General features: G+C 43.6%; 1 protein-coding gene across 2 annotated transcripts in view; it reads right to left on the reverse strand.

The window, feature by feature from the left end:
- SCLT1 (sodium channel and clathrin linker 1) overlaps positions 1-12,838 on the reverse strand; it is a 207,883-nt gene that overhangs the window by 39,636 nt on the left and 155,409 nt on the right. For both annotated transcript variants that reach the window (XM_029592475.1, XM_029592554.1), the window contains exon 20: positions 5,005-5,201. In XM_029592475.1, coding sequence (XP_029448335.1) covers positions 5,005-5,201 — 197 coding nt within the window. The remainder of the gene's footprint in view (positions 1-5,004; positions 5,202-12,838) is intronic.

The raw sequence follows: 12,838 nt of genomic DNA on the forward strand, positions 1-12,838 counted from the left end.
CTGAATCATTACCCATGAAAACCTTCTCCAGTACGGGTACCTCCCCAACATCCTCTTCAGTAAACACTGAAGCAAAGAAATCATTTAATCTTTCCACGATGGCCTTATCTTCTCTAAGTGCCCCTTTAACCCCTCAATCATCTAACGGTCCAACTGACTCCCTCACAGGCTTTCTGCTTCGTATATATTTAAAAAAGTTTTTACTGTGATTTTTTTGCCTCTATGGCCAACATGTTTTAAAATCCGCTTAGAGACACACGTAAAAGCCAGCAAAGTCCTGTGGAAGATATATGCGCTAGCTTTGCTTGCATAAGCTCTTAAAATTAGAAGAATATTTATGCATGGCTGATGTATTTTAAAATATTCGTGTGCAATTATGCGCATGATTTAAAATTTCAGCGTATCTCTGCTCACATGCCGATAAGCATGGTATGGACACACACGTGTTCAATTTCAAATTAGCCTGATAATGTGCTAGAAAACTGGGAGATTAATTTGAAGAGTTTCTCTGGGTTATTTTCCACTAGTAGACTTCCTGGGTGGTTTCTCTGAGAATTTGCTACGTGGGAAGAAAAGTACGTGTGTACTTTGCTACGTGGCTTTTTGAAAATTGCCTGCATTATATCCCAGGTGATTAAACAGGGATTTTGACATGCTGTAAGTTCTGAGTGCATGCGTGTTCCACAGCACTTCTTGGGTACTATGGTGAAACTGTTTGGGTTTATGGCTCTAACCCTGATATGTAAGTTATTTTTATATGATAATCTTTATGTTCCTTTGGTTTAACATGCCATTTGATTGATGTCTGAACTGCATTTCAAATATGTTAACTCCTCCATGACTTATCAACTGAAGAAGCCTGAAAACATCTGTTATTGGATCCTTTTCTTTCCTGACACTGATGGAGAATGTCTTTGCCAACTTATCTAAGAGAATTGAGATCCTCTGGAGAAGAAGTATGTTGAGTCAAGTCAGATAAGGGATCTAAAGGAATCTCCATAGAATCATCTTCTCCTGACCACAGGGGAATACTAAGATACAATGCCAAGGATTAAGGGTGACTGGAAAGGAGACTTCTGCTACTCTGAGGGAGAAATTTCTGGAAAGAACTCAGAATGGACAGAATATGCTTCACCCCTTTCCAACTCATGAGGGTAATCCCTCGAATAAGAAGAATTTATCACCTGGTGGTGCGGACTTACTCCTAACTTTGGAAGCTCTTGTGGAGAAACACACACTAGTTTGGAACCTTGGGCGGCCTCACTATGTGGGAACAAGCTCTCCGTCTTGGACAGGAGAGGTTCCAATTTTCCTCTCTGGCTTCCAGGGCTTAAAGAAGAAAAGAAATTCTTCACTAGCTTTGTCAGCTGGGAGACTCCATGTGCTAGAGTTGGAGGCGAGACATCTTCCTCAGGAACCCAGATTGGCTTATCATCGATAAGGACACTAGGTATAACCATGGAAGAACCCTGCGCCTTGGTAGCTGTGTCTGCTGTGGCAGTGGCCAGCTTCAAGGTGTCGGCACTTCCCTTTGAATGGCACTCTGTCCATGGACAGTGCCAGCTGCACCTCCCACCATACTCTAACCTCAGCAGTGGGATTCCTGGGCTTACCGTATGTGCCAAAGCATCCTGCTATGAGACAATTTATAGTGCTTTGGTACGCTGTGCTGTGGAACTGAGCCTTAGAGTTTGAACTCCACACCAAGGACATGGACGGTCATGGATAGTTGAGCCCCATGTCCGGGTAAAACAAATGAGTCAATGTCATGAGAATCTTTCAAACCATAAAAGGTGAAGGGATCTGCGCCAGTGAGGCTATCTACCGCTTTGGTGTCAAGAAGGTGCCTGCTCTGGCAGAGTCCCATGGTGACATCAATGAATTTCTCTTTTGCTCCAAGGTGGATGGCCATGAAGGAAATTCCTCATGTCATTTGGGCACTCTTCTTGGCACCTTGTCTGGTACCACAGGCTTCTGAGCCATGTGCAACCCTGGATCTGAGGTGGATCTGGAAACCAGAACAATGGGGGAGGCTTCCCTTGCACCCAGGGAGGAATTTCAGCTTGACTCCCTGCAAGGAGAGTCCAATACCTCACTTCTACATGAGGAGCAATTCTGCTGTTCAGCCCTGTCCCAAGGCTTGGGCCTCTTACCCCCAGCACCCTCCTTAGGGCCTCCATTTTCCAGGCGTGGTGCTCCTAGGGGCATCCAGCCACATTTGTAGCAGCTAGAGAAGTCAGGCCCAGGCTCAGGCAGTGACAGCAGACAGTGCGCATATCCATAATGGATATCAGATGCCCACAGGAACGAGCCTCGAAGCTACTGAGCGCGGGCTTCTTGATCTTGGATTCCTCTAAACTCAGCCTTTTTTTTCCCTAGAACTGAAAAGTTCTGTTTGAGGGTCTGCCAAGGTAGTGGCAAGAAACTAGAAAGCAATGAAGCAGTAACAAGGCACAAGGCCAAAAGCTGAAACATTTTAAGAAAGAAAACTGGGAAACATCCGTGCAGTAGCTTGGATTAAGAAAGACTCATGAGGCAGGGCCTGCGGGTGCTCAATAAGTTTTACTGAACTCGGAGCTGGGTCCTTGTTGGTGCTGCCGGATGACATCACCCATGCGTTATGGCTAATCCATGCCCTGCTTCTCTACAGAGAAACATCGAGTTCCTTGTTTACACAGATTCCACAATGAGACCCATGAACTTTGCTTCATGCTTTGAAATACCTCGCGGATTCCATATACAGCAGATCATGTAATCCAGACATGTCGTCAGATGTTACTGCTTATATAACCCCAAGAAATACTTGGCTAATTTAACTTAAGCAATAGCACATTTTCCATCTCACAAAGTAGAAAAAGAAATGTTGTTATCCAGACATACCGGTAGAGGAAGTTGTAAAAAGGAGGTATACAGTTTATTTTCTTCTGGGGCAGCTAATGGACTATTTCTCATTTTATAACTATGGGGGGTTTCTTTTTCTTATTTCCTGTTTTTGATGGTCCCAGAAACAGAACAGAAGTTTTTTTTTTTTCCACCGCAAGTTCCAACCAATGATATAAAAAATGTAATCCTGTCAAAAACTTAACTATATGAAAATAACATTTTAAACCAATTCAAATATGACAGATTAAGCAACGTGGGTCAGAGCACATTCCTTGGGGATATTGCCAAGCATACAGACTTTACTTGGAAACCGAACTTTATGTAAAGCCCAGAGGTCTCTTAAACTGCTCCAAGTTTTCTTTTGGCATCTACAAATCTGAAAATAATCAGCTTGTTCTATGCAGGACGAGATAGAGTTTAATATTTTCATATTAAAGCAACAGAGCTAGCAACATTTTGCATAGCCTTAGATAATTCAATGAGCAGCTAAAACAAGCAATGTTCTTACGATTTTTCCTAGCTTTTCTGTTCTTTATTTTGTACTTTTAAGGCAAAATCAGCAGGTCAAGGACAGTGCTAGCTGGTAGGTCAAAAAGTAGGCAATGTACTCTCTCCCTGCTCATCATCACCCAGTACCCTTTTCCCCACACTTCTTACTCCATTGGCCTCTCCCTTCTCTGCTAGTTTGAATCTCTGGTCTCTTAATTTATTATTTGGTGGTGCAACTGCAGTACTGCGCCCTGACACTTGTAGTCATTGGTCAAAAGACATGCGAACTCTTCTATTCAACACTTTATAGTAAATCAATGGGCCACAGTAGTAGCCAGCCCTAGGAGTCCTTTTTGACTGCTAATCCTGTTAGCACCGTCCACTAAGTAAAATAATAAGAAATAAAGTGATATAAGTGGGCGACGTCGCTCAGATCAAGCAAACTTTCACACTGCACCAACCAGACTGACTGACTACTATACCATTAATCAACTTCAACCATATCTAAGTAAGATACAGGTTAGCCTCTTACATCCGTGCAATCAGGATGCAAATAAACGTTAAATGGAAACATGAACCACTGTGCAAATCCAGCATACTCGTACCATACACTTTCCTTCATGAGCAACATAGAAAAAAATGTAAACATGAGGTTAGCATGAAACTCTGTCATCCGTAAGCTTGCCAACTCAAAAGGTGGAATGACCTCCTATGCCCTATGTTAATCCAGTGCTGCCTACACTTGTCCAGTATGGGGATACGACAGAAACCGACCTGGCGCAGAAAGACAGCTGCCAGATGCGCACAGATTACTTTAATCTAACTAATTTTGTCCAATTCAACTGATAGGGAAGTGAATTGGAATGGCCCAGTCCCACCGCAAAATTAAATAATTTTATTTTAGTACTTTTCCTTTTTTTTTTTTTTGCTCATTACTAGGACTACGGAGGTACAACATTTCAGCTTCCTACCTATTCTAGAATCTAGTGAGAAAAAAATGTGAACATTTTGAGGGTCCACTTTCCACTCTCTCGAAATTAAAAATGCATTCCACCATCAAGTCTCTGACAGCAGCAAATCAGGGCTACTTGGAAGCATCTGGCAAATCTTATTGGGAAGATCCCTTCTCCGTTGTTCATTCCCAGAAATATGAGATGCCAATCCTCACGTCTGCCTAGCTAATAACGGTTTAACTTCCTCCAATAAATTTCACCACAGACAATAATTATTTAGCAGTGTTCTTTGCTCCATAAACCGGGGTTCTTTGCAAGCTATGCTCCACCCGGACTCTGCTGGCAACACTCCTCCCCTCATAACCCCACACAGATTACCAAAACAAAACAGTGCACTATTCCATTTCACCGAGATACACCCATAGGGCACATTTGATCTTTGTGGACTTATGAACCAGACAGGCTGAGGTACTGCTGTAAAGTCCGTTTTCCCCTTGCATTTGACAGCTCAGAAAGGCAGATGGGACAGCTCTGACAGAGGAAACCCTAATTTCTTACAGCACATTTTTACCATCTGCTAGAAGGCGCTACTATTCAGGTCTATGCATGGGGTTGCTTGCTTATGCATTTTCTTAGTTTCAAATAATAGCGTTGTGCCAAAGAAAGAGAAATGTCTCACCTCAGATTCTTGAGCCGGGTCTCGGCATTTTCTGTAAGCTTCTTTGCTTCCTCTTTCCATCTGCTGGTTGCCTTCTGTTGAGCCACTAGCAGTCGCCTCAGTTCATTAGTGGAGTTACGACTGCTCTCTTCCAGCTCCGTTAATTGTACCTCAAAGGTTTGTTCTTTCACTGAATATTCATGTTCCATTGTGCTTATCTGGTATAATTAAAATAAAAGTACAGCAGTTAATACCATATCATCTTCCTCCTTCAACGCTAAACATCAAAACACTTCTGCAGAATTTCGTATTTCTCAAAAGATGTGAAATATACTTCAAGCATCTGTGCTCTCAATGTATTTATTTTTTACTTATTTATTTAGATTCTGCTTTTCACACTTTTTTCACTGCTTCAAAGTGGATTACATTCAGGTACTGTAGGTATTTCCCTATCCCCAGAGAGCTTACAATCTAATAGGGATGTGCATTCGTTTCATCCGTCTCATACGTTTCCTATACAAGCATGTAATATGAAACGTATGAAACAAATGCACATCTAATTGACATGTAATGGGAAACATATGAAACGAATGAACATCCCTACAATCTAAGATTGTACCTGAGGCAATGGAGGGTAAAGTGACATGCCCAAGGTCACAAGGAGCTGTGACCTTGGGCTGTGACCTTGGACATTGTGACAGTCACAAGGAGCAACAGCGGGACTCAAACCCTGGTCTCCTGGTTTGTAGCCCACTGCTCTAACCACTAGGCTACTCCTAGTTTTAACATTTTCATGTTGATATTCTTATAAGAACATAAGAACATAAGAAAATGCCATACTGGGTCAGACCAAGGGTCCATCAAGCCCAGCATCCTGTTTCCAACAGTGGCCAATCCAGGCCATGAGAACCTGGCAAGTACCCAAAAACTAAGTCTATTCCATGTAACCATTGCTAATGGCAGTGGCCATTCTCTAAGTGAACTTAATAGCAGGTAATGGACTTCTCCTCCAAGAACTTATCCAATCCTTTTTTAAACACAGCTATACTAACTGCACTAACCACATTCTCTGGCAACAAATTCCAGAGTTTAATTGTGCGTTGAGTAAAAAAGAACTTTCTCCGATTAGTTTTAAATGTGCCCCATGCTAACTTCATGGAGTGTCCCCTAGTCCTTCTACTATCCGAAAGAGTAAAACTCCTGTTGTCTGTGAGTGGAACGCTTCCTGGAATTCTTCTGACTGTTTTACCTGTTTTTGGTGATAAGAAAGAAAATGTTATGATCATGAAAACGCGGTCATGCCGTGACATCACACTAGGTGCTTGCAGGGTGTCAGCACCACAGAAAAGAGCAGAGGTTTTTCAAATGCTCTTACACAAGGTGATGGTTCATCTAGAATACTAATTAATCATGGTATTTAAAAATACTTGCTGAATCTGAATGCTGTGGTGTACATATAGGGTGCTTAATGGCAGCTCTAACACTCTCCTACAAGAAGGAGATTCGGTCTCATGGAGTCATCAACTATCGGTGAAGAGAAATACTGAGATGTGAGGTTTAAACAAAGTGAGAGGAAAGCTAGAGGTCTATGGCGTTGTACCAGGAATGATGGGCTGCCATATTCTGTGTTATCATTTGTCTGTGAAGTTGGGCTCGTTTGACAAATAGCAGTTGAATATCACAGTTTCATAAATATTTACGGTCATTAAATGAGATATTCAGTTACAATTCAGTGTATTTTAGTACAACTGAATATTTATTCACAGAAGCATAGAAGATGATGTTGGAAAACTTGATGCATCCAGTTTGCCCATTTTTGCTTGCCTATTGTGCTGTTAACAGGTCTTACTTGATCTGTGGTCTTCTTACTTTCACACCGGTAGGGATAAGCCAGACACCCTAAAAAGGAGTGTGCACCTGAACAACACAAGATGGAAATCAGTTTTAGAGCCTGTGAGGAGGAGAAGAAACTGCTGCTGTTCTTCATATCAAGCACCTGTCTTCACCTTGCAAATTTCCTGGTACTGCTGGACGAAAACTTGCTGATCTGCGGCCTTGACCAACTTTGTATCTAGTTATGAGGCTCGGTATTGTTCATCGATGTCTTCTGACTCACAACAGCATCTTCATGAGAATATGCATATAAGTACCAGCTAAGGTGAAATCATAACTGAAGCCCACCAATCCCATGCCAACGGACTGTGGTAACATCCAGTCAATGTTTCGGACCAAATGCATATGGCATGAAGTCCGGAGAAAAAAAGAAAGACTTTGGACTTACAGATTCTGGACTGCGCTGCCACATCACACTGCTTGGCTTGCTGCCGTTCACACAAACTTCACACCCAAGACTTTTCACGAAGCTCAAGTTAAGCTTCGAGGCTGGGCTCTTAGCTCAGCTCAGCCTGCTTCATTAATTGTTGCCCTGTCTCTGGGTTTGTCTTCCTTGAAACAGTAATGTTAACCTGTCATTTGCACGCTGGAGGTCCAGCTGGCTGCCCTCCGTGCTGAGATAGGACCCCGATTCTCCATAAGGACAAGCCGATTGTTGGGAAGGGTGAGATAACTGGCTGGGGTAATTTAATTGGCATTGCATTTGGCAAGTACAAGTTAACTAAGTTAAATGCAGAGGTTTTCATAACCTTTGTAACAAGAGTGCTTTGCTCTGTTAAATCAGAAACTTAAAAACAATATCTACCATATATAAAATCAGTGTATATTTTATATTGCTATAATATAAATCTCATTATCTACCTCTAAAAGGTGTAGATATTCTGCTCCCTTTTACCAAAACTCGTGACATATGCTATCTGATTTTAATGTCAGATAATCCGGAATTGTAGAATCTCTTACACACTCCCTGCCTCTCAGGTCCCACTGTATTTCTCCCAGACAGAATTCAACTACAATTTTGGCTCCTTCCAGCTCTGCTGAAGAATATTTTGCAAGTATCAAAATATTTTGGTGACAAAGTGATTTATCACATTCCTTTTGAGTCTTCCTGTGGTGGACGTGGACCCTTGGACTGAGGTGGAGTTGGCGCAACCTGCAAAGAGGAGCCCTGCAGGTCTCCACAGTCCGTTGGCGGAGGTGGCTGTGACACAGCTCCAGCTGGAGCTTCAACTATACAAGCCTTCCTTCACCTTAGGTTGAGCCCTCTGATGCCGGGGCCGGCAGGACTTAGTGCAGGCCTCTATTGGTGAGTTGGAAGTCTGTGGAGATGGCCGAGACACAGGTCAGGGTCCGGGGCAGTTTGGGTACAGGCACAGTCGCAGACAGGCTGTAGTCAAGGCAGACAGTGTTCAGGCAAGGTCAAGAGTCAGGCAGTGGTCAGTAGCAGGCAGAGTTCCATTGAAATCAAGTGTCAAGCAGGCCAAAGTCAAGACCAGAGAGCCATCCGAGGGAAGACTGGATGGATAGGCAAGCAGACAGGCGAGGAACAGCACAGGTGGGCAGATGAAGACACTGAAGAAATGAAGACTGACCACCGGACGAAGACAAGGACCTGGAACTGAAGAGGCAAAGACCAGGAACACGCGGAGGCAACTTGCTCTACTGAGGTAGTGGACCTATTGCCGAAGCGTCCTGCAACCGGAGAGCTGCCCTTAAATAGGGAAGCCTTGATGCTGTCAACAACAGGGGCCATGGAGGCTTTCCCACTGCGGTCCCTTTAAATTCTCTTGGGATGGGGCTATGCCCAAGGATAAGCATCGGAGATGCAGCTGAGCGAGGTGTTGCCTCGGGACCTTCCCTGCCTTCGGTATTCCCTGGGATGGGCTCGGGGAGGCAGGTAAGTGTGGCAATACATGGGCCTGTCCCACGGACAGCTGAATGCAACACTCCCTCCAACCTTTTTTTGTTTTAATGATGACTTTTCCTCCTTGAGCCTTTTGGCAGAGCAAGAAAAAAAAATTTTGGAGCACACAGGCCAAGACCCGTACACGTTCCATAAATACCCTCTCTCTGCTTCTGGCCCATCCACGCCTTTACGTGGATTTTATCTGCAAACCGGTGGTATCTCTCCGAGCATATTTACTCCTGCTCAGGACAACCCTAAGACTAGATGGCTTGTCCCATTATTACCAATGATGGTAACTTTACTCCCAGGCAATGCCCGAAAGGGAAATGCATATCCACCATCTGCTGGAGACAGAGAATACTGGCAGGCTGATGGGACAAGACTAGATGGCCGTGACGTCAGCTTTTGCTCCATCTGCTGGCAGAGGTGCATAACCCACTCGTGGAAAATGCAGGGTGCAGTAAGAAAAGGTTGAAAGCAGATTCCTCTCACGGGTTTTCTGAATGCAACTCGTACAGCTAAAATGTTCGTTCTAGGGTAATTTTGCAGTTCATGGTTTGTTTTGGAAGGATCAGTGCATGCTGGCTACTGATACTAAAATGATGTAAAGAGAGATGATGTTGTACAATATGGTTGTTAGCATTCTCTCAGATAGTTCATGCTGATTTGTAAAATTATATACAAAACAATTCTTGTAAATTCTATAAAATATATGCACCCAAATTTCTAACTTTTTTTTTTTTTTTTAAGGAGACAGCAGAAAGCACACCTCAAACATATTTTCCATCTTTAACCAGAAATGAAAAAAATAAAATAAAATAAAAATGAGGCAAACATTTATACTAATTAAGCTATGGCTACAGAAAAATTAAATTAACCTCCATGGAATGAGAAAATATTTAAAGGGAAATTAATCTATAGTTAGTAAAAAAATAAAAAAATAAATAAATGGATAAATAATTTTGGGGCGGAGATTAAAGGTTAAATTGCATGAACATTTCTGTTTGCCATATGCAAATTAATTAACACTGTATATAGGGAGGTCCAACTCCAGTCCCTGAGGGCCACAAACGTTCTGGTTTTCAGAATATCCTTAATGAATATGCACGAGATGCGTTTGCATACACAATACCTCAATTGCATGCAAATCTATCTCATGCATATTCATTTGGGTAATAAAAGGTTTTACATTTCTATTTATTTTTTAAATTCCTATTCCACCTTTCGTGATACTTCAAGGTGGATTACACTCAGGTACTGTAGATATTTTCCTATCCCTGGAGGGCTTACAATCAAAATTTATACCTGAAAACCTAACTGGTAAGTGGCCCTGCTAGGACATCCCTGCTGTATGTGGTCAAAAAATGAAAATGACAGGGTAATTTGAAACAGTTGGTATTTTAGCATTAGCAAGCAACATATACACCCACTACAAATCTTGCTACAGAAAATGACTTAATCACCTCTCGGGGGGAGAGTAATTCCAGGATTAAAGATTTTGGGGCGGATTTTCAGAGCCCTGCTCGCGTAAATCCGCCCAAAACCGGGCGGATTTACGCGAGCAGGGCCCTGCGCGCCGGGAAGCCTATTTTACATAGGCCTCCCGGCGCGCGCAGAGCCCCGGGACTCGCGTAAGTCCCGGGGTTCTCCGAGGGGGGCGTGTCGGGGGCGGGCCCGGTCGTCGCGGCGTTTCGGGGGCGTGTCGGCAGTGTTTTGGGGGCGGGTACGGGGGCGTGGCTACGGCCCGGGGCGGTCCGGGGGCATGGCCGCGCCCTCCGTACCCGCCCCCAGGTCGCGGCCCGGCGCGCAGGAGGCCCGCTCGCGCGCGGGGATTTACGCCTCCCTCTGGGAGGCGTAAATCCCCCGACAAAGGTAAGGGGGGGGGGTTTAGACAGGGCCGGGCGGGTGGGTTAGGTAGGGGAAGGTGAGGGGAGGGCAAAGGAAAGTTCCCTCCGAGGCCGCTCCGATTTCGGAGCGGCCTCGGAGGGAACGGGGGTAGGCTGCGCGGCTCGGCGCGCGCCGGCTATACAAAATCCATAGCCTTGTGCGCGCCGATCCAGGTTTTTAGTAGATACGCGCGGCTCCGCGCGTATCTACTAAAATCCAGCGTACTTTTGTTTGCGCCTGGAGCGCAAACAAAAGTAGGCTATTCGCGCGCCTTTTAAAATCCGCCCCTATTTGGGAATGTGCCCAGGCCATAACCCTATGCGCATGTTAAAACTGTGTGAAACTCAGTGCAGTTTCTTAATGTACACACTAAGGAGGGAATTTTCAAAGGCGTCACATGTGTAAATGTAACATACTATTGTAGCAATTTTCAAAAGATATTTACGTGCGTAAAGTGCCTTTATGTATGTAAAACCTATGGACAATTCAATGGCATGTATTGTAGCAATTTTCAATAGCTCACTTACATGAGTAATGTGCATTTACACGTGTAAAACCCCATTTTAAGTGTGTAAATGCTTTTTAAAATCAAGCCCTAGTTTTTTCAAGTCCTGATACAGTAAGCTAATAGTATGCTAATGCATCGGGACTTAAAAAAATAATAAAAATACACACATACCAGAAAATATGCATACAAAAAAAAAAGGCTTGGCACACAGCAAAACATTATTTATCTTTAGAAAACATGGTTTATGTACACAAATCATGTTTTCTGCATACAGCATATGAATTATGCCCACACAAACTGCATTCTGTACAGAAAGCAATTTTTGCACATAAATCATATTTTAGAAGTGGAAAATATGCTTTTTGAGCACCGAGCATATTTTCTGCGCATAAAATCACAAGTACATGTCCTGGCTTCCGCCTGTAGACCGATATTACCTCGGGAAGCTTTACTCCACCTCAAACTAGGAGCACCCCTCTGCACTGGGGGGAAATAGCTAATGCCATCATTAGCATGGAATTTCCATGCAAGGACACTAATTTAAATGCACATTCAGGGTCATTTATCAAAATGCGTTATGGTGTTATCGCGCGTGATAAGTTATAGCAATGCGCAGCGCGAATGCACATTTTACAAATTTATTCAAAGGGGCGGGATTTGGGAGGGGTTTGGGCAGGATCAATAAAAATGAGGGGCATTATCGCAGCATGCGATAGTGTAACGCACACTGTCGCACAAGTTTAACGCCGGAAATACACACACCTTTTTTCCTGGTGTTAAGCTGTGCGATATGCCCGAAACGCAATTTACGATAAATATCACAAATTCTGTTTCAGGCATGAGGAGAGGGGGGAGAGGGATAGGAGAGAGCCGTTGGGGTGGCACACATAGTAGTCAACTATTTATAGTGCTATAGGAGGGCCAGCTAGTAATTCGAGGTGAGGATTTGGTGGTTGCCTAGGGTTTGGGAGTCAGTTTCACATGCAGAGTGAAATGTATGAACAGCGCAGTAGACCTTGGTGAAGATTTGATGCCATTTGGAGTGAGGAAGGTCACACACAGATGAGATTTCTACAGTGTTCTCTCGCCCTATCTTGATAAGACTCTCTACCAGGGTACTATCAAGCTAGGGCGAGAGAACACTGAAGTAATTTCATCTTAATCTGACTTTCCTCACTTCAAATCACGTCACATCTTCACAGAAGCCTATTGTGTTGCTCGTATGTCTCACTCTGCATATATCACTCTGTGATATAAATAGCTGACTACTATGAAAGCATTATAGTCTCTTTCTCTCTCTCGCTGCATGTGATAAACTACCTATGTATTTTGATAAATGTAGGGCATTATTTGTTGCACGCACATTTTTTTGCGTGCAAATCTTGCCACATGGGAAGAAATGTTTGTGCCCAAAAAACGTGCACACCACTGAAGGTTACACCGTGTGTTCTGCCGAGCGCACATTATTGCATCGGCCCCCAAGACTGTGAATTTACAACAAAGATTCATCTTAGAAAAGTCTCCTAGCCTTGCATGTGATATTATCTCTCTCTGACACACTTCCAGGTATATTGCAACAAGAGTCTTGGATAACAGGTTTGTCAGCCAAAGGCTGCTGGAGCCTTTATCTCCTGAAATAGAGAAAGCCAAGAGTCGCTCAG

This window comes from Rhinatrema bivittatum, chromosome 1 (genome assembly GCF_901001135.1).
Source record: "Rhinatrema bivittatum chromosome 1, aRhiBiv1.1, whole genome shotgun sequence".
Taxonomy (NCBI): Eukaryota; Metazoa; Chordata; class Amphibia; order Gymnophiona; family Rhinatrematidae; genus Rhinatrema; species Rhinatrema bivittatum.